Source organism: Equus caballus, chromosome 11 (assembly GCF_041296265.1).
Source record: "Equus caballus isolate H_3958 breed thoroughbred chromosome 11, TB-T2T, whole genome shotgun sequence".
Classification (NCBI taxonomy): domain Eukaryota; kingdom Metazoa; phylum Chordata; class Mammalia; order Perissodactyla; family Equidae; genus Equus; species Equus caballus.
The window spans coordinates 52,477,040-52,498,323 of NC_091694.1; the positions used below are offsets into that span (position 1 = coordinate 52,477,040).

A 21,284-nucleotide genomic window follows, 5' to 3' on the forward strand; every position below is an offset into this window, starting at 1 on the left:
TTTAACAGACTTTCTATGGGAAAATTTTCTGCAGGGATCAATAAGTAAAGTTATAAAAGAAAATTCTGTAATATACCTGCCAGATACTTTTATAATTGGAAAATGACCAATAAAGAACAACGTTCTCTGTAAAAAAAAACTTGCAATGTACAAATGAAAATGAAAAAAAATCACCTATGGTCCCATCCTCCTGTGATAACCATTTGTTAACCTTTGCCATATATTTTCTGGTCTTTTATCTTTCTATCTATAAATATATATACAACAATCTCAAATATATATATTTGCGCTTTTTTAAAAAAAACAGTAGGATCATTTGTTTTCTTTTCTCAGTATTTCCTCAAGCATAATTTTTTTTTTTTTGAGCAAGATTAGCCCTGGGCTAACATCTGCTGCCAATCCTTCTCTTTTTGCTGAGGAAGACTGGCTCTGAGCTAACATCCATGCCCATCTTCCTCTATTTTATAAGTGGGACACTTGCCACAGCATGGCTTGATAAGCGGTGCATAGGTCCACATCTGGGATCCGAACCAGTGAACCCCTGACCACCAGAGTGGAACATGCAAACTTAACTACTGCACCACCGGGCTGGCCCTCAAGCATAATTTTTAAGGCCATCAATATGAATGTGCCACAAATTTTCTCCAGATGACTTTGATGCATAGAGATAGTTTTGCTTGTATCTCTCATTTCCTTAGCTAAATTCCCAAAGATGGGATTACTATGTTTATACAGAGGGACATTTTTAAGGCCCTATCTTGTCTATCTACTTGAAGTTGTCAAATTCTTTCTGGAAAGGTTCTATGACTTGATAGCCAGCTTAGAGGAAGTGTGTTGGTCTTACAGGATTAGCGCGATTAGCAGGAGGGGAATAGATTTCATCTGGAAGGAAGAAAAAATAAAGGTAGAGACTTTTGAAAAGGGAAAGTACGTTTGGGGCACCTGAGTGGCTCCTTTACCTGGAACTTTGAAACGCTTGAGGGAGTGGTGAGGGATGTGAATGGGGTCAGACCAGAGAAGGTGTTTGGACCACCACGTGGTGAGTAAGAGAATAAGGAAGGGTTTGAAGGAGGGGCATGATATTATCCAGCGGGGCAGTGGGAAAATGGGTCTGTTGTCCTAGGCAGGCAGGGGGTTGGCGAGGAGAGATTCTCGGGGCTGGGCTTCTTGGCAGGTGGTATTGTCATCTGGGTCAGCAGTAGTGAAGACTCAGGGATGGGAATGGGATTACTCAAAGGGTGGGACAGAGACATTTTGGGAGCCAGAATCCCAAATGCTTGACAATTGACCCGTGTGGGTATGAGAGAATGAAAGAGGACGCTGATATGAAGAGGAAGAGCTGACTTTAGAGATTTTGAGTTGGAGGGGCTGGCTGCTCCCCCAGGAGAGAACGTTTGTACTAAGGATAGAGGTTTGAGGGCGGCTGGGACTAGGCTCGCCAGCTAAAATACATGATACCCAGTTAAATTTGAATTTCAGATATGTAGTGAATAACTTTTTAGTATAAATCTATCCTAAATATTGCTTGGGACATGCTTAGACTAAAAACATTCATTGTTTATCTGAAATTCAAATTTAACTGGGCATCTTTCATTTTTATTTGCTAAATCTGGCAGCCCTACTTGGGAGTCAAAGTACAGAAAAGCCTGGGAAAAGAATCCAAACGAGACCGTCCAGTGAACCAACCCAAACTAATGTGATTGGGATGAAGACTCAGAACCAATATTTTAATTAATTAAATGTTGAATTTTGCTTTGTCTCATCCTGAAGTTTCCTTTAAATCCCAATGGAAGAATAAATGAAAGAAAAAGAAAAAAGCCCAGGCTATTTGACTTGATTGGCAGTGGCAGAGATTCTCTGGATCCGCAGCTTTGCCCAGGCTGTTCTCTTTGGCTGGCGTGAGCAGAGAACAGACCCGTGTGGGACAAGGCTTGATGCCCGGCTCTGCTGTCTAAGGATGGGACAAGCAACCATAACGCATTGTGTGCACGTGCATGTGTGCACACACATACACAAGAGGGTTTGCTTACACTCAGATGCTCACACTTGCACGCGCATTAAAAAAACATCCCTGGAAAGATGCTTGAAACTGCTAAGAGTGGCCTCCCTCTGGGGAGGGGCACCCAGGGATGGGAGCTGGGTAGAAGGAAGACTTTTCATTATCATCCTTTTTTATATTTTGGATTCTTTTTAAAAAAAGTATGTGCATGTATTACTCTTTGAAGCAAACTTTTAAAGAGCTGGAATGTACATTTACACAGAAAATGACAAAGTCATTACACAATTCCATTGTGGGGTGAGCAGGGACAGACGCCGTGGAGACAGACTGACGGCGGCGGCCAGGGGAGCATGCGCCTCAGTGGTCAAGGGACAAGAGCTTCAGGAGGACAGATGGTCAACAGAATCAAAATATTCAGCAGAGACAACCCTGTGGGTTTTTTAAGGACGGGACATACATTACTAGTCTTTCTGGAAAAAGCGATGCCTTCCGTAGAGAACCCTTGTAGCGTTTGGGGACACCGCCCCCAAGAGGACAGGCTGCAGCAGGAAAGAACATTTCTCATCTCACACTGTCTTCTTCTTGTCCTCCCAGGTCAGGGCTGAACAGTGACCACTGGTAGACCTGGCGCTTATGGGTCCTTGCTTGGTTGTTGGAAGGGCCCAACTGACCCTTTGCTTTTCTTTTTTTCCTTTGAGAATGCTGTTTCCAAGTACGGCTCGCAATTCCAAGGCAATTCCCAGCATGACGCCCTGGAGTTCCTGCTCTGGTTGCTGGATCGGGTGCACGAGGACTTGGAGGGCTCGTCCCGAGGGCCGGGGTCCGAGAAGGTGGGTCACTCTCGAAACAACACATTATATTTGATTTTCTTTTTCTCTCTTGAATATTTACTCAGTTTCTCAAAACGGGATCTTGAGGTTCAGATTCCCAGATCCCTGTGTGTTCTAGCTGCTGCGTACCCAGGGCTGTTGCCTGCTCCTTTCTCTTAGCTCTGTCTGTTTAGACAAGGCGTTTCCTCCGATCTCAGTGTTTTTCATCGTCTCTAATCCCAGTGATATAGTGAATAGGGTTTCCTTTGGGCTTAAAGTTTCAAAAATCCTTTTGTCAGTATTCCGTGCATTAGTGTGGTCATCGGAGGCCATGAGTACCATTGCTTATTATTTTCAGATGGTACGATTTTAACTGGTTCCTTAGTTACTTATCCTACAGAGCAGCGATTCCTAGTCTTTTTTCTCAAGACACAGGATGGATGATCTTTACACGTGTGCACTTAGCGTTCCCAGATCTTGATGAAACCTCAGACCTTTGGGAGTAAGAGAGCACTACAGCCATTTGTAATAGCCACAGTTAATTGATATATCAGCTGTGTTCTCTATGGGCTTTGCTAAATAAAGATCAATGACGGCTTCTGCTCTCCTGCGATCCTTTTATCTCTCACTTAAGAGAGTAAAAGCGAGTGAAGTTATCATACCATGAGTAAGCAAAGTTATTATAACAATATCCATGAATAATCGGCTGTAATTTAAAAAATGTTTCACAAGCTTTGGTAATTAATCAGCCACACAGTACTTTTGATGTGTCTCAAAACTGATCCAGATGCAGTTACAAGAACTGCTTTAGCAATTGTTTTGTGTTAAATCTGGACACTTTATTCCCATCCCTCTCATGAATGAATTATAAAACCCTTTGGAAATGTTTAAGTCTTTCAACCGTCGCCTTCCCATCCTTTCATTATTTGCTTGGACCTGTCATTCTAGAGTAATAAAGAATGAATGACAGTTGCTGTTCAGCAGGATGAGTAAGTCAGGAGATGTAATGTACAGCATGAGCGCTATAGTGATGAGTTCTGTATTGAATACTGGAAATTTGCTAAGAAAGTAGATTTCAGGTGCTCTGACCACACACAAAAAATGTAACTGTGAGGAGATGGATATGTTAATTAGCTCAACTCTAGTAATCATTTCACTATATGTGTATCAAATTATCATGTTGCACACCTTAAATATATACAATCTTTATGTAAAAAAATGAATAGCTCGGGAAGCTGAGTCATATATTTTTTTTAACTTATCCACATAGCCAGCTGTCTTGTTTCTTTCTCTTTTAAAATGAGTTGCAACTTTAAGAAAAGGAGACCATAACCGTATAGTCTCAAGTAACAATGGACCTATTTTAAACAACAATGTAATATAATTAAAAGCTAAGAGCTTGACAGAGGTGCAGAAGCAGTCCTCGTGCCCAAGATAGCAGGTTGGCAAATGCATAGAACAAGGAAAGTAATGATTGTACCATACTCTGTGCTCCTCAGATCATATCTTGGAGTGTTATATACACTATGAGTAACTACTGTCATTTATGGAGTGTTGCTAGAGTTATTAGCCCCATTTTATATATGGGTAAGCCAAGAATCAGAGAGGTTGGGTAACCTTCCTGAAGCGACACAGCTAAAGAAGGCAGAGTCTGGATTCAAGTCAAAGGGCATCTGGCTTGAAAGCCTTATTTCTTATTTTAAAAATAACCACTCCAGTCACCCCCAAACACACAAATGAAACATCACCAGAACAGAACGTGGGAGGACCACACATTCACAGGTTGTGGTAATCTCTCTGGGTTGTGGGATTATGGGCGATTTTTCTTCTATTTACAGTGATTTTCTGATTATCTTGTTCAGACCCTTTTAGTTGCAAGTGACAGAAATTTAACTTGATCCACCTGAAGGAAAGGGCATTTATTGGCTTTTAGAACTTGCAAGTCCAAGGGTTGAACCAGCTTCGGGTAAGGCTGGATCCAAGGACTCAGATGATGTCACCAGGTCTTGGGCTCTCTTTATCTCTTGTCTCTTGCTTCATTCTCAGACTGGCTCTGCCACATGGTGGCAAGAGTGGCTCCTGCAATGCTCACATAGTCTCTAGAGCTTGAGATTCCAAAAAAAGCCCAGGGAAGAGTCTGATTTTCCCAGCTTGGTTCACATGTCCATTCCTGGGCAGGTGGCCAGAAGAATGGAATATTCTGATTGGTCACACAGGTCACATGCCTGTGGGGGTGAGCTCTACCCAAGTCATATGGGCCAACGAGGGCTTTTGTAGAATTGGGGTTGTTGCTTCCCCAAAGAGAGAAATGCTGAGCAGATAAATATGTCCCCTACACTGTGTATTCCATAATCTTAGAATGAACACATTTTCAAATCAGGATGATGTATTTTAAAAAAAACATACTATTTACTGAATATTTGTTATGTTCCAGGCATCTACCTTGATGCTTTCCATGATTTATTTCACTACCTGACACATAGGAGACGCTCGCTGACCTCTTGATTGATTGAATAAATTAGGTATCATGCTATAAGGTTTGAAAGAATAACTCGTATTTTACAGTTAGTGGAAATTTAGGTTAAGTAGGTTGTCTAAGGTCACTCAGCTTCTACTTGGCGGAAATAGAATTGAACCTGAGTGTCTATCTCAGAGCCGGTGTGCTCGATCCCTTTCTTTATCAGGATCCTTCAACTGGATCCCTTTCTTTATTGTGAGTGTCTTGTGCTGACTCGCTTCCCCACCAGGGCGTGCAGGGAGACCGGGGTGCCTCTTCCTACTGGCTGCATAGGAAAGGCTCCTTGTCTTGTCTTCCCCTCCTCCCCATTCCACTCGTCCTACCTGGAAAGTAGGAGGGATAGACAGCCTTCTAAATTGCCTTTCAGTCTTCGGCTTCTGTCCCTTGGTGTCAGGAAAAGGCATTGGCTTAAGGGTGGGAAAGATCACAGAGAGGTTACGTAACTTGCCCCAAGGCAGACAGCAAGTAAACGGGAGAGCCCAGATCCAAATCTAGGAAATGCTCAGGGCTTCTTAACCTCAGGACTTTTGGTCGTTTGGGGCCGGATAATTCTTTGCTGTGGGAGGCTGTCTTGTGCATCGTAGTGTTCGCAGCATCCCTCTACTCACTGGATGCCAGTGGCACCCCGAGTTGTGACTGATGACGCACAGTGTCTCCAGATATTGCCAAACGTCCACTGGGGGGCAAAAGGGCGCCGCCTCCCCCGCCCCCACATTGAGAACCTCTGCTCTAGATAGAGCCTTTGCTCCTAGCCACGGTGCACCACCCCCAAACCTTTCTTTAAGATAACATTGAGTTTATTTAACCCAAGAAGTCCTGCCACTAATTCTTTTTAACAACTTCGAGACCCACATAAAAGTCGCCATTATTGGTCTTCCAGTTTCCGGTGTGGCCCACTACTGTGTGTTCTCTATACTGTAGACACAGTGACCTTTTCAGGAAGGAAGGAAGATCGTGTCCCTCTCCTGCTGAAATTCCTCCGCTGGCTTCCTATTGCACTTAGAACAAAATCCAGACTCCTATGTGGCTGACAGGGCCCTACCTGACTGGGCCTGCCAACCACTCAGCCTAATTTCAGGCCCCTTTGCCTCTCGCTCGTTGTTCTTGGCCACACTGGCTGCTTTCTGTTCCTTTAACGGGCCAGGCATGTCAGAAGTGTGCCATGACCTAGGCAAGAACGGGGGGCGGCTGTGGGCCAGAGAGAGGAGCTTGCCTGGCTCTTAATTTGACCTGATTGAAACCAGAAAAGATCTTTTTCTCTGTCTGGGGTCAAAGCCTTTTCCTGAAATTTGCTCTCAGAAAATTAGGCTGCCTGTGGAGGCCTGGCTGCTAACGCTTGAAGGTAAAGAGCAGAGCTGTTGGAATTATTTGGCACAAAACTTCAATTTCCCTTTCCAAGAAGGGGAGGGACTGTCCTCTGCGTAACTCTGAACAATTTTTCTTTTTGAGGTTATTTCTGTTTCAAAACATATGAAAGCCATATAGCTAGATTTATTTGAAGCTGGAATAGAAAACATAAGGACCACTTTCTTCTCTGTTATTGTAATGATTCTCAAATGTTTTCATCCGGCGAAAAGGGCATATTTTTACTATCCTATAGACACTATCACACAAGCAATCTTTTGGGCAGTTGATCTTACAGAAAACACCAGTCTTACAGAATTAAGAAAGGGATGAGGCTGGGGAGAGGACCAGGAAGCTAACCTCATTAAGCACCTACTATGTGCCAGGTGCAGGATACAAACATCATCTTTTTTGTTTTAATGATGGCTCCATGAGGTGGATGTGATATTCCTAATCCTTTCAGACGGCAGGCTGAGGCTCCAGGAGATGTTCAGGTTCACTCGGCTAGCAGAGTAGAGCCAGCCTGGTCTGACCTCACAGTCCACTCTTTGTGGATGGCCCTCTGCTCCTCTCATCCCAGCCTTGTTTGGGATTTCCTCTTTCTTTACCCCGTCCCCCGGTGACCCCCTCCACGGTCACTCCCAACATGCTACATTATCACCTTAATGCAGAAGCCTCCTAGATCACTGTGAGTTCTTTGGGTGCAAGTGGTAGCAACCAACTTCAGCTGACTCAAGCAAAAGGGAATTTATGAGAAGCCCAAGGGGGAGTGTGTGGGATCAAAGAGAAGGCTGAAGAACCAGGCTTGGAACCATTAAGAATCAGACAGCTCTGGCATGAGGGTGGCTCAGTGGCAGGAACTGCTCAACTCTTAGACCCGGACACTACTGCTAAAATCAATGTTTTCAGCCTTTTGGTCACTCTGCTCATGATTCACATGCAGGGCAAGAAATCTCATTGGTCTAGCTGGGGTCATGTGCCTGTCCCTTGGGAGGGAAGGGGAGGACCTCTGATTAAGGAGCCTTTCCCACCTCCCCATGGACTGGATTCCATGTTCCAAAAAAGCTGCTAGTACCAAAGAAGAGGAGTGAGTCCTGGCCAACCAAAAACACCAGTGTCCACTCTGTGTCCAAGTTATCCCTCCTTGGAGCACCCTTCGCCTACTGGCCCTTAGAGCCTCTGTCTGGGTGTTGAGTCACCTGCAGACTTGGCGTGCCCTTCCCTGACCCACTTCTTCTTTTGACGTCCCCTCTCCAGTTAGCAGAACAGGTGTTCTCCAGGCCCCAGACTGGAGGCTTGGCATTGGCCATGTTTCTTTCCTCCCTCTTTTTCCCTCTGCTCCCCCATCAGGTGCTCAGTTATGAGCTACGTACACAGGTGTCTAGAACCCATCCCTCCTTTTCATTTTCCTGGCTCCTACTCTAGTTCACCCTGTTGTGATTTGGACCCTTGAGCCTCCTAATCTGTGTCCTAACCTCCAGACTTATCCTTCATCCTGTGAATGGCTGTCGAGTTACAGCATCTCTCCACACATGTCGCTACCACTTAGGTTCAGAACCCATCAGGTACTACCCATTGTGGGACAACAAGAAACACTAAAACAGCCAGGCACTAAGTGTTTTATATATGTCAACTCTTTTAATCTCAAAACATCCCTATCAGGTAGGCACTATCATTCATCATCCCTTTATGACACTTGGGGAACCATGGAACAAAGAGATTAATAATTTATTTAGCTGGGTCAGAGGTTGACTAACTCTCCCAGCTAAGAACCAGTGCATGGATTTGAACTCCAGCAGTCTGACTCCAGAGTCTCATTCTTAGCCCTGGTACTCTGCTGTGCACTGAACTCGGTAGTCTTCTTTAGGACGTTGAAGGACCCACTCAATGTGGTACCACACTCACTCCCCAGCCCTGTTTTCTTCTTTCCTTTGCACGTCCTGTATTCTGGTCAAATTGGTCTTAAGGAAATAGTGGGCTTAATAAGTATGACTGTTCTGAGTGTTTGTCACTCTTATTTGTCCCGATATTTTATTATGAGTATTTATTACTCTTATTCATTTCAATATTTTATTATGAAAAATGTCAAACATATGGAAAAGTTGAATTAATTTTACAGTGAGCACCTCATAACCACCACCTAGATTCCACAATTAACATTTGCCTAAAATTGCTTCATCGCATATTTATCCATCTGTCCACCCCTCCATCCACTCATCACTTTATCTTTTCTTTTTTCTCATCTTATTTTTTTTGATGCATTTTAAATTAAATTTCAGACATCAGTACCCTTGACCCCAAGCACTTCACATGAGTTCCTTTTTCCTGGCTCTTTGAAGATGCTGGCCTTAAAGATTGCAGTGATGTGTCCACAAGCCATGGAATTCCTGTAGCCACCAAAAGTTGGAAGAGACAGGGGACCTGTTCTCCCCTGGAGCCTCCGGAGGGAGTGCAGCCTTACAGACTGCTTGATTTCAGCCCCGTGGTACTGATTCTGAACGTCTGGTCTCGAGAACTGTGAGAGAGTAAACTTCTATTGTTTCAGACCACCAGTTTGTGGTAATTTGCTTCAGCCTCAAGAGGAATCTAATACATAAGGCGATGGGAAGAGGAATACAGTAGACTCCTGTGTGGAGCAAAGGAGGCTTATGCATTCGTAAGGTGGTTTGTTTGAGAAAGATGGTGCTCATGTGAAGCCCGGCTCACTGGAGAACGTGGACAGGAACGGTTTAGCAGGTGGAAGATGGGAAGATTGCATATGGATGTGTTTGAAGTGATGGCAGCCCCCTCAAGTGAAATGTGCAGGAGGCATCTAGACATAGGAGAACCACAGGATGGAGATAAAGAACAGGGTGGTCAATCCAGAGGAAATAGATGAGGCTGGCTGAGTATGTGCGCGCATTGGCCAGGGTTCATGCTTTGCTTCTGCTCTTGCACACATACTCTCTCTCTCAGGGGATGCGGGAGGTCAGGTCCAGGGTTGAAGGAGTGGTGAATTACGGTAAGGTAATACTGAAGGTTCAGGTTGTGCAGAGTCCAGGCCCAGGAGGGGATGCTGTGGGCCCAGGAGGAGGCCACAGGCTCAGAGGTCTGGAAGCAGTGGGCTGACGGGAAGTGTTTCTAATCTTGCTTCCTTTCCTCATTTCTTTGCAGCTTCAGCCTGAAGCCAGTAAAACCTCTGAGAACCTCCTGTCACCGCCGGCTCAGCTTTCTCTAGGTCAAAGCTTTGTGCAGAGCCACTTTCAAGCACAATATAGGTAAGAATGAGGTATGTTTAGCGTGTACCACCCAAGGGTTCAGCAAACTCATGCTCATAACCAGCCTCCGTTGCTAGGTTTGCCATCAGATTACAAACAACAAAAACCACAAACACCCTTCTCTCTCCCATTATAAATCCCAATTAACCACTCACCCCTGTCGTCTCTGACCTTTAGTATTTCTTCTTTTCCTTCTTGCTGGCTTCTAGGCCTTCCATCTCCTCTTGAAGGAGGGGTGATGCAAGGCTGGTTCTACAGAGTATGAACGTGGAGGCCAGGATCTCACCAGCAGACGATCATTGAGAAGTTGGCAAGACCCTTCTTGTTTATTCTTTATTGCCAGAGAGCCCAGTTTAACAAGCTATTTTGAGTTCAAGATTTCCCAGCATAATGGAGGACATAAAAAAATGTATAATTAGTGTCTGGCCCAGTGGTGTAGTGGTTAAGTTTGTGTGCTCCCCCTTGGTGGCCTGGGGTTCGCAGGTTCAGATCCTGGGCACAGACCTACACACCACTCATCAAGCCATGCTGTGGAGGCATCCCACATATAAAATAGAGAAAGATTGGCACAGATGTTAGCTCAGGGACAATCTTCCTCAAGCAAAAAGAGGAGGATTGGCAACACATGTTACCTCACGGCCAGTCCTCCTCACACACACACACACATGCACACTATATATATATGTATGTATAATTATATAGTGTTTGACTTCTGAAAGTATATGTTGTCTTTGGGCTTTAAATATGACAGTTCAGAGATTCATATAAGGTAGAATATTTTCAAGTATGATAGTGTTTTAATACTAATTACAGTGAGAGGTCTGAAGAGGGGAGAACCCCCCTGGGCTTCTTGGAAGAGGTGTGCCTTTTGATGGGTCGTGGAGGATGAATAGGATTAACTGGGTGGGAACATATGCAACAAGAATGAAATCTACTTGGAGGTGGGAATGAGCACAATGATCAGGATATAGAGTAAGATGCTGGTTACAGAGAACCTCATCTAGGTGACACGCTCAGCCATATATTTTTTAATTTAATCCTTATAAGAGCCCCAGGAGATGAGTTACCATCTGGGAGGTTGGGCTTTTGGCAAGGGTACTTAGTAAGTGGCAGAACCAGACCTTCCGTAGATCTCTGAAGCACAAGTCTTGCTTTTGCTTTCGTTTTAATTCTTCCTCTTGGGTTGCTTTTCCATCTCACCTGGTTCTTTTCTTGTGATTCTGCTGCTGCTTCAGTTGCACAGAGACTCTGCCCTCTTGTTCTCTGTTATAGATGCCAAAACACTTTTTAATATTTTTCTTCTGGGTGTTGCATTAAATCATTTCCAAAGGTGGGCTTTTCTCTGAGTCTTCTAGATACCTCTCCTTTTCCTTTGCTCTGTGGGTTTTTCACAGGTCTCCTATTGGCTTTTTTTTCTTATTTACTTCAAGCAAAGTAACAATTATTCAGTCTTCTAGAATTCTCTCAACTTACAGCCATTTACTTCCATACTTTTTGGGGATTTGTATTCTTTGTGTTTGGAAAGGAGGAGATGACTTAAAATGGCCCAGAAAGCATCCTAATTTAAGATTTATATTCTATTCAGTGATCACGAATAAATAAATTGGATATGATCATGTCTTTGAGGTGATTGTTTATTTAGGAAGACCGAATAGTTTCTGAAACGCTTTGGAAGAAGGCCAAAGGTACTTTCCACTGGAGCACTTGAGAACTTCCTTCCCTCTCTGCCTCAGCGGGGAGGAGGGCCCTCACTGACCATGAATGACAGCCAGAATGGCCTTAGGGCACTCCATTACCGCCCTCGATTGCTTAGCATATGGGTACTTAAAATCTCTTCTAAATGAGCCCAGATTTCCTTGTTGTACATGAAGTAGGGCCCACTTATTTCCTGAGAGATGTGGTGTGCGTGGAGGAAACCTAGACTCCATGGCTAGTGACCTTTTTTAGCCATGAAAGCTGTTTGTAGGGCATCTGTCTGATGTTTAGGTGCCCAAAGCATAATCTGCTTGAAACAAAAATGAGACAGAGGAAAAGAAGAACAGAGGAAGTGGAAGAATATCTAGAAGGAGGGAAAGAAGAGTGTCAGGTGAGGGCATGCTAGACTGAGGGGAAGGGTCACCAATAATTGCCACCAGGTAGCACTCAATGGTGTCCTTGTGCAATAAATTCACTGATTTCTCTGCTCACTCCATTCTCCTACCCTCTTCCTCTCTTGTCCACACACACTCTCTTCCTTTCCTTCTTTCAAAGATTTGAGCATCTGATATTGTGCTTGGTCCATTGGTTACAATGAGGAGCATAGCTCCTTGCCCATGAGAGAGAAATACTAACAAAGTATACCTGTTTATTCTCTGGATCTTTAATTCATGCCTGCTACGTGCCGGGCTCTCTTCTAGGTGCTGGGAATTGAGCTGCGAACGAGACCCAGCCCCTGTTCTCATGGAGCTCACATTCTTTGGGAGGAGGTGTTAGGTAATACACAAGTCAACAGACAACTTGTGATAGTGATAAGTGAAATGATAAGGCGTAACCTGGGAGGTGGAGCAGGCAGCCAACCTTAGATAAAATGGTCAGGGAAGGCTTCTATTCAGGGGGGACATTTGAGCTGAGGACTGAATGGCAAGGAATCAGCCATTCAGCTATTTGGGGACAGGGTATTGCAGGCAGGGAAACCAGCAAAGGGCCTGGGGTAGGAATGATCTTGGCTGGGTCAAGGGAGAGAAAGGCCAAGGCAGCTGCCAAGGAGTGAAGGGTGGGAGGTGACGCTGGAGAGGCGTCCAGTCCAACTGTGGGTTTTAGTCTAAGGTGCACAGAAAACCACTGCAAAGTTTAAAGCAGGGTGCGGTCTAGTTATCAATTTATGTAATCACGCTGGTTGTTTGGCAATGGAAGGAGGCAAGACTGGAAGCAGGAGCAGCAGCTGATGTGTAGTCCCCCCAGTGGGAGAGCGATGGCAGCCGGGACCCCCGTGGCAGTGGTGGAGATGGAGAGAAGTGAATGGATTGGGAATATGTTTTGGATGTAGAGTCAATAGGACTTGCTAACAGGGTCAATAGTGTGGGGTGGAGGGACTGAGGGACAGATGAGAATCTAGAGTGACTCCTGGATTTTTATATAGTTAGATAACTGGCAAGTGCTTTGAAGGAAATATTGAGGGTGCTTTGAAATGAGATGCAAAAGAGGAGGAAACTCTTGTTTTCCTTTACACTACTCTCTACTACTGCCACACTCACACTTCTGACACCAGATGTGTGCGTGTTTTCCCCACACCAAACAATTCTGCCGTTCTCCGTGGCCATCAACTGAAGGTCCTACAATTTAACCCAATTCTGATACTATCTACTTGGAGTTAGCACAGACCCCACAGGTTAAGGGTTCAGTCCCACAAGACTGCCCCCACCCCACCAGACACCAATCACTAGTCCCAGGTTTTCACCTGTGCTTCTGACCACCTGGCTGTAAATTGGAGGTTTCCACGACCCCCTCCTCAGGTTCGGTAATTTGCGAGTGGCTCACAGAATTCAGGAAAACAGTTTACTTACCAGATTACCTGTTTATTATAAAAGGATACAACTTGGGAGCAACCAGACGGAAGAGACACATAAGGCAGGCTATGTGGAAAGGGGTGTGGGGCTTCCATGCCCTCTCTGGGTGTGCCACCCTCCCAGCACCTCCACAGGTTCACCTGGAAGCTCTCCAAACCCCTTCTGCTCGGGTTTTTAGGGAGGCATCATTACATAGGAATGATTGATCAAATCGCTGGCCGTTAGTGATTAACTCAACTTCTAGTCTGCCCCTCTCTGCTCCCCAGGAGGTAGGGAGGGTGGGGCTGAAAGTTCCAACCCTCTCATCACAGGGTTGGTTCCCCTGGCCAGCCCCCATCCTGTGGTTCTCTAGGGGCTTTCCAGAACTCACCTCTTTAACATAAACTCAGGTGGGCTTATATGGGGCTTGCTATGAACGACGGAAGATGCTCCTTTCACCTCTATCCTTCTTGCTCTTATCACTTGGAAAATTCTAACCAGAAACAGGTGCGGAGACCAAATATATGTTCTTATTCTAAATCACAGTCTCACCAGGTGTGGGGTGAGTCAGGGGAGGACTCCTGAGGAAGTGGCATTTGAGCCTATCAGATATTAAGGACGGCAGGTGCCCTTTGGGTAGATGACTATAGGATGATGAGTAAGAGGCGAGGTGTTCATGCTAAAAAAAGGGCTGGTGACAGCTAAAAATACCTGCTTTATGCCTGAGAGTCTATAGTAAGGAAAAAGTATAGTTGGCCGTGTCCATCAGGCCAGGGCTTTTGCGGTCTGAGAAGTGGTTTTCTGCAGCGGTCAGTGGGTCCAGCTCCAAGCTGGGCCTCCGGGCAGCGGTGCTGCTCTGGGCCCGCTTCAGCCTTCCTCTCCCCCGGGGCGGGCTCGCCTGGGCTGGGCAGTCGCCCCGGTCTCAGCCTTCTCTCTGAGATGGAAAGCTGGAGGTGTTATGATGGGCTAATTCAGAGGCCCTTTCACTGAGGTTCTCTCGCCTCCGTCCCCTTTCCCCTCCTTTCTAGGGGGCTGGGTTTTTGACTTTGTCTGGAGGAGAAAAGAAGGAAGATATAGGGGTGCTGGAGGTTGTAGACTAGGGGAAAAGGAATTATTCTGTTTGATTATTACCACAATCTAAAAACAGCTGCAAGTTTAATATCCAAGGGTTGTTGCTATGTTGGAATTTTGGCTAGAGAAGGGAGAGTGTGTGTGTGTACACGCGCGCATGTGCACATGTGTACACATGTATGTGTATTCATTTCTTCATGTCATTCGTAGCTTTTATTCACAGAAAGTCTAATCTGGTCCCCATCACACGCAGCATTCCCTTTTAGGCAGAGTATGTTTTAGAAGGCTTTCTTAGAGCAGGTCTTGGAGGTGATATCTTGCTTGTGTGTTGTCCCAGTCACCGTTGCCGGCATCGACATCAGCTCCACTGTCCAGTGGGCAGGTGCAGCTGGCCAGGTTTGAGATGTCAGCTGTGTGTTCGGCAACAGTGAGAGGTCCGTGGTAAAGTGTGCAGTGTCAAAGCCTGGGGCTCATTGTTGGGCATTTGTAACTGGTGGAAAGCAGAGAGCAGCTCTGAGTTTCTGAGTGTCACCTTTGTAACAGAAGCAAGGAGAATGAATACCTTAGGGAGATGGCAACTGAACATCGAAGGGCAGTGGGGTGATTTTCTGTCCCTTTCCCCTAGGAGCACTCGGGGGACAATAGGACAGGACTGTGAATGCTCTGGAGGGGATGGTGAGGACGAAAGGACCCCTCGGGCCACATTTGGGGTACGGGAACATCTGGAGTCTGGGAACATCTGGAGTTTTCCATAAAAGTGATTCTGGCCCTCTCTCTTCCTGATCTGTTGGTCCCACTCGCTCTGTCCTCCTTTCTCATCCTTTGAGAAACAGGTGTATTTCACACCTTTTCTGCAGTTTATTATGAAAACAATATATTTTCTTCATTCTTTAAATATAAAATTAGACCATTCTTTGTTTTTTCCAAACTACACATCTCTTGCTCCCTGACCGAGATTCATGGCTCAGTATAGAGGCCACATCCCTGAACCAGTTTGATATGATGTAACTCTACAAGAAAAATGCAGCCTCGCTTAGTTTCGGTAGGTTTAAAAAAAAGAACTTCAAAGAAAAACGTTCCTTTTCATTTGTCCTCTTAAATGCAAAACAGGGATTTGGAAATTTTGCAATGACAAAAATACGTCTTTCAGGCCTATGTTACGTCCGGGTATGTGATGGGTGAAGGTGGAATTAGGAAGGGAAGAGAAACGGGGTGGCAGAGGAGACCCCACGGCGTCAGTCCCCCTGCTGGCTGGAGCTGATGTCTGCCACACCATGTTTACCCAAACGTCACCACCGACTTCCCAGAGGCAGCGAGAGTGTTGAACGTTGAGTCCTCGGGTCTGTTTTCTGAAATCGTGGTTGGTGTTCTATTAACTTGAACCCAGGAGAGCCAACTTGCTAAGAGCAGATCACTCAGGGTGGCACCCTGGAAACCTCAGAGTTACTTGCTTCTTCTTGGTTTTTCCTATTTTTTCTGCTCAACGGAAAACCAGTCAAGCAGGGCTGGTGCTTCCTGTGGAAACTCAGGAGACCTGGTTCTGAGATCAGCTCTGATTTCCTTGCTGACTGACCCTCGGGCTCTCTAGTGGGCAGAGCGTGGACGGCTAGCGGGATGCTGGTCCATATCCCCAAGGAAGTTGAGGTAGATTTTAGGATAAGGAATGTAGCATCCAGAAATCCCTTATATCTTGGAAGAGCATGGTGCCTTGCACGATTAAGGAGATAAAATTGGAGCGGTTTCAGAGGTAAATGCTACAGTAAGGGAGCGTTAAATTGAAAAGAGTTTTAAGAATATAAATAAACTGTATGTATATCTACTCTGGAACGATTGCTGCCTCACTCACTTATAGTAAGGACTCTGCAGGAATGATGACGGACAGGGACTCTGGAACCCGAGCGTAGCTCTGCCGCTTAAGAGCCATGTGTCCTTGGCAAGTTACTTAACTTCTCTGTGCTTCAGTTTTCTTCTCTGTAAAGTGGGGATAATTCTGGTCGTATGGGTAGTGCTTGGGTTAATATATGCACAATGCTCAGAACGATGCCCAGTTCGTAGTAGATGCTGTTTCAGCGTGAGCTTTTACCGTGAGCTGCTCTTTTCTGAGCTTTGTTTCTTCATCGGTACAGTAGGGAGCGGGGACTGCATCAATGCTTCTCCGCCCTTGACTGACTGAACACCGGCATCACCTGGGGAGCTTTGAAAATTCCGATGCCTGCGCCTCTCTCCGCTTCCCTTGAAACGGGATCACTAGGAGTAGGGCCTGGGCATCTGCATTTGCAAAAGGCTTCTTAATTCTGCGGCACAGTGAGGCTGAGACCCAGGGGAGCAGATGGTCCTGAGAGGCCTTCCAGCCTGGAGGTTGGCACGCTGTGTTTCTGTCAGGAAGGGGTGAGGCTTCCCTTCCCATACTCAGTGCTCTGCCATGTGTGATTAGACTTTTTGTCCTTTCTTAAAAAATTGAGATGAGTCATAAAACATAAAATGAACCATTTTAAAGTGTACAATTCAGTGGCACGTACATTCACAACGTTGTGCAACCTCCACCTCTTTCTAGCTCCTATTTTCATTACCCCAAAGAAAACCTGGTACCCAGGAAGCAGTCGCTCCCGTTCCTGCCTCCTCCCAGCACCTGGCAACCACCAGTTTGCTTTCTGTCTCTATGGCTTTACCCGTTCTGGTCATTTCCTATAAATAGAATCATAAAATACGTGGCCTTTGTGTTGGACTTCTTTCACTTTGCATAGTGTTTTCGAGGTTCGTCCACGTTGCAGCCCGTGTCAGGACTTCATGGCTGAGTAATAATCCACGTGTGTATATACAACATTTTGTTTGCCCATTTCTCCACTGCTGGACATTGGGGTTGTTTCCGCCCTTTGATGATTGTGAATAAGCTGCTGTGAGCATTTGTGTACAAGTGTTTATTTGAATACCTGTTTTCGTTTCTTTTGGCTCTGTCCCCAGGAGTGGAATTACAATGGTAACTCCATATTTAACTTTTTGAGGACTGGCCAGGCTGTTTAAGTGTGATTCAACTGTAACCTCGATCCTTTGTCCTCACAGATCTTCCTTGACCTGTCCCCACTGCCGGAAGCAGAGCAACACCTTCGATCCTTTCCTGTGTGTGTCACTGCCTATCCCCTTGCGCCAGACGAGGTATGTGAGCATCGTGCCGGGTGATCTTCTTTCCAGCCTTACTCCTTATGGGAGCCTTCTGGCCTTGCATCTGTGATTTTCTCTTTTGCTTCTCAGCCAGCATTTCTCTAGAACCAGCCTTACAGCTGGGTGGCATTCAGTTATTGAATGTGACAATTAAGTGCCTGTGCTTTAGCTGAAGAAGGAATTAGGAACAATGCTTCTGTTTATCAGCACCGTTGCCAGGCTTACATCTTTGGCCTGTTCAGAAGCTGGCACGGGCACATCGGTACCACGCAGTCGGACAGAGCAAACCAGAGAAAAATCTGTTGCCACTTGCATTTCTCTGCTTTATTTCCAAATCCTTCCTCCTCTTTGTGAAGGTGGAGGGAAAAGGTTTCTTTAATGAGCAAAGAAAAAAGGAAAAGAGTTGTCAGAGGAGATGAGAAGAGAAGAGAAGGGGAGGTAGGATTGGGTAGGGGGCACGGTGGGGCTCAGCTCTATAAATCTAAGCAGCACAGGGCGCTCGTGTCCCGTCCCAGAAGCCCAGGTCTTAGCAATGACCGGTAGGGCGGCTGGCCAGTGTCAGCCTCATGGATGCTCAGTGAGCTCCTGTGTGGGGTGCCTTCACTGGCAGTGAGAGCGGCATTTCTTCCTGTGTCCCCCACCTCTGTAGATACCATTTCTCTTGCCCTCGGCCTGTTGACATCCTCCACCTTTAGGATGCAGTTAAGACATGACAGCTTCATAAAGCCTTAATCCCTGTTTCTGCTCTGAAGTCCTGTGCTGCTGATCGTCTGTGCCACAAATATACACTGGCTTATCCTGTCGTCAGTGGTACCATCAGGTGATGTCTACTGCTACATGTGAGCTAGGGTTCCTGGCCGGATGTAGCATAGCACGGTGGTTAGGACCGCTGACTCTGGGGCCGGACAGTGTGGGTTCAAATCGCAGCTCTATTAACTAGCTGTGTGAATTGGGCAGTTACTGCAGTATAGAACAGGGGAGGCAGGAGCTGGAGGACTGAGCCCAGGTGTGCTGGCGGGGAGAGTGGGAAGTGGGACTAGAGAAAGTGTCCACAGAAGTCGCAGGACAGAAGGGCTGTGTCCTGTTACCAAGGGTGAGTTTCAGTAAGAGAAGGAGAGCATCGTCAAGAGTGTTGAATTCTACTGGAAGAGGACACTTCACTGCTTTACTTGTCAAGCTTCAAAGTTTGTTTTTGCTTAAGATTTTCTAGTTAACAGAACCTTGAGAACATAGATCTGTATTGTGATTCTTAATGAAATACCTTTTATTTTTAACTTGGTGGAAAAGTACACTCCGCTGAGACCTTCAGCGATTTGGCTCTCCACTGCCACCTGGTGACAGTGTGCCTAAAGTACAGTGACCCGACTAGGACTCTGAGATTAGCCTAAGCGCTGAACTTGACCCAGTGTCAAGGGTATTGGGGACAGTTCATGTCAGCCCTTTAAGGATGTGGCCTCCTCCCTGTTTTCCAGATTCTTGAGCGTCACCTTGGTCTTCCTCTCAAAGAGCCAGCGGTTCCTGCGGGTAGGCCTGGCCGTGCCGATTCTCAGCACAGTGGCAGCCCTGAGGAAGATGGTGGCAGAGGAAGGCGGCGTCCCTGTGGATGAGGTGTGATGGAATTGCACTTGGGCCTGGTCACTGGATGACGGAACGCTAACCGGGCCAGCTGACTAGGCTGTTAGGCTAATTTCTGGTTCCCAGGTGACTCCAGCGTGACTCATGAGTTTCTGTTTCGTTAGCAGTCCCTGGTGTCTGTGATGACTGCTCCTTGCTCTCTCCCTGAATTTACACAGGAAAACCAGGAAAGGGCACCAGCTTTGTCTTCCAAGAAGGTGATGATGATGACGATCATAGTAATTCGAACAATAGCTAACCCTTGGGAGTGCTTAACAAGTGCTGGGCACTATTTTATGACCTTTATATTCATAGTCAATTTACTCCTCAGACCATCCTGGGAAGTAGGTCTTACCATTACCCTCATTTTACCAAGAGCAGAGAAGAGGTGTTGAGTGACTTGCCCAAGGTCACACAGCTGGTAAGTGGCTGAGCCGGGGTTTGAACACAGATGGTTTGGTTTCCGAGCTGGAGCCACTATTCTATGTTTTCTCTCCTGAGAATATAAGCCAGGATGCCGAAGGGACAGTAAATGCGATATGAGGAACTCCTCAGGGGCCTGAGGATGTGTAACAGGAGAGAGCAGGCGGGGGACAGTGGGGTCCATGTGCTCTCCTCTTTTTTCTTAAGGAGTCTTGGTAAAGAGGTTGGATTCCCTGGGACTTCAGAGGGCAGAGCTCATAACAGGGGCCCCTGTGACAGTGCAGGGCGGGGGCGATGCCGGTGAACAGCAATGGGGCGTGGTGGGAAGGGCATGAATAGGGTTCCAATTGTGATTCAGTCACTTCCTAGTTTTCTGACCTTGCACATAGTGATTGATCCTCCGTTTCTTTAACTGTAAATGGAAATTTTACTCTTCTGACCACCTCATGGGATTTTTCCAAATTAAAAAATATTCTTAACCTTTTTGTCAAGGAATAACATCCATACAATAAAGTGTACATGTCTTAAGGTTATAATTTGTTGAATTTTTAACTGTGTATCCATCCGCGTAACCACCATTACTGGGCCTCTCCCTCACCCCAGCGGGCTGCTTCCTGCCCCCATCCAGTCAAGCCCTCTGACCCCTACCGCCATGTTCTTGGGGCTCTCAAGTGGGGAAAAATGTGTATCTTGCTTTGTGAGCTCAAAGTGCTCTATCTACTGAGAGAGGGAGAATAGGATGGTGGGTGAGAGTTTTGGGGATAAATGGCAGTAATAAAAAATCAAAAGGGGGAAGTCTGAGGGAGGTAGAGTTTGAATAATTAGGAGAGAAAAAGGACCGTCAGGAATTTGGGAGGTGTGATGTGTGTGTTCAGGGTGGCGGGAATCACTGGGGCTCTTGAATTGGAACTTAAAATCTATTTTGATACTTTGTTTTAACTAGCAAGTTTATTCCGCTTAGATTACCTGTGACCATGGATATATTTGGATTTATTTATATCATCTTATTTTATGCTTTCTATTTACCCTGGTTTTCCTCGCCTTTTTCTCTCCTTTACGGCTTCTTTGGATTGAACAGTTTTTCTCCATTCCATCTCTTCTGGTTTGGGACATATCTATTATATTTCTATGCTCTACCTGGTTATTATTAAAATGTCAATGCCCATAATTAACAAGGTCTTACGTAAATCTTCCCAAACAACACAAGGATCTTGGCGTGTGTTAGTTTCCCTTATACCTTTTTGATTGAAGTATTATTGTGGATGGATACTGTTGTCCAGTATTTTAACCCCTCCTCCCTTTTCTCCCCATAGTGGTAGTAATAGTTATTATTATAGATTTATGTATTCAACACATGTTTACATTTAACAACGTTTACCATTTTCTTTGGTTCATCATCGCTTCTTACAACTCAAGTTTTCCTTCTGGATTCAGTTTGTTTATCTTTTTGTAACCCTGAAATGTATCTTGCGCAAGACAATTTCTCAGCCAGTGTCCTTGAATGGGTTGTGTGGGCTGAGGTGTTGATTACTGGAGCTCTTGAGGCGACGGCGTTGGGTCTGGGGC

The 21,284-nt window shown here is 45.7% G+C and overlaps 1 protein-coding gene across 2 annotated transcripts in view; it reads left to right on the forward strand.

The window, feature by feature from the left end:
- Nucleotides 1-21,284, forward strand: part of USP43 (ubiquitin specific peptidase 43) — a 58,791-nt gene that overhangs the window by 5,613 nt on the left and 31,894 nt on the right. For both annotated transcript variants that reach the window (XM_023653501.2, XM_023653499.2), the window contains exons 2-5: nucleotides 2,698-2,829; nucleotides 9,824-9,927; nucleotides 17,583-17,675; nucleotides 19,154-19,289. In XM_023653501.2, coding sequence (XP_023509269.2) covers nucleotides 2,698-2,829; nucleotides 9,824-9,927; nucleotides 17,583-17,675; nucleotides 19,154-19,289 — 465 coding nt within the window. The remainder of the gene's footprint in view (nucleotides 1-2,697; nucleotides 2,830-9,823; nucleotides 9,928-17,582; nucleotides 17,676-19,153; nucleotides 19,290-21,284) is intronic.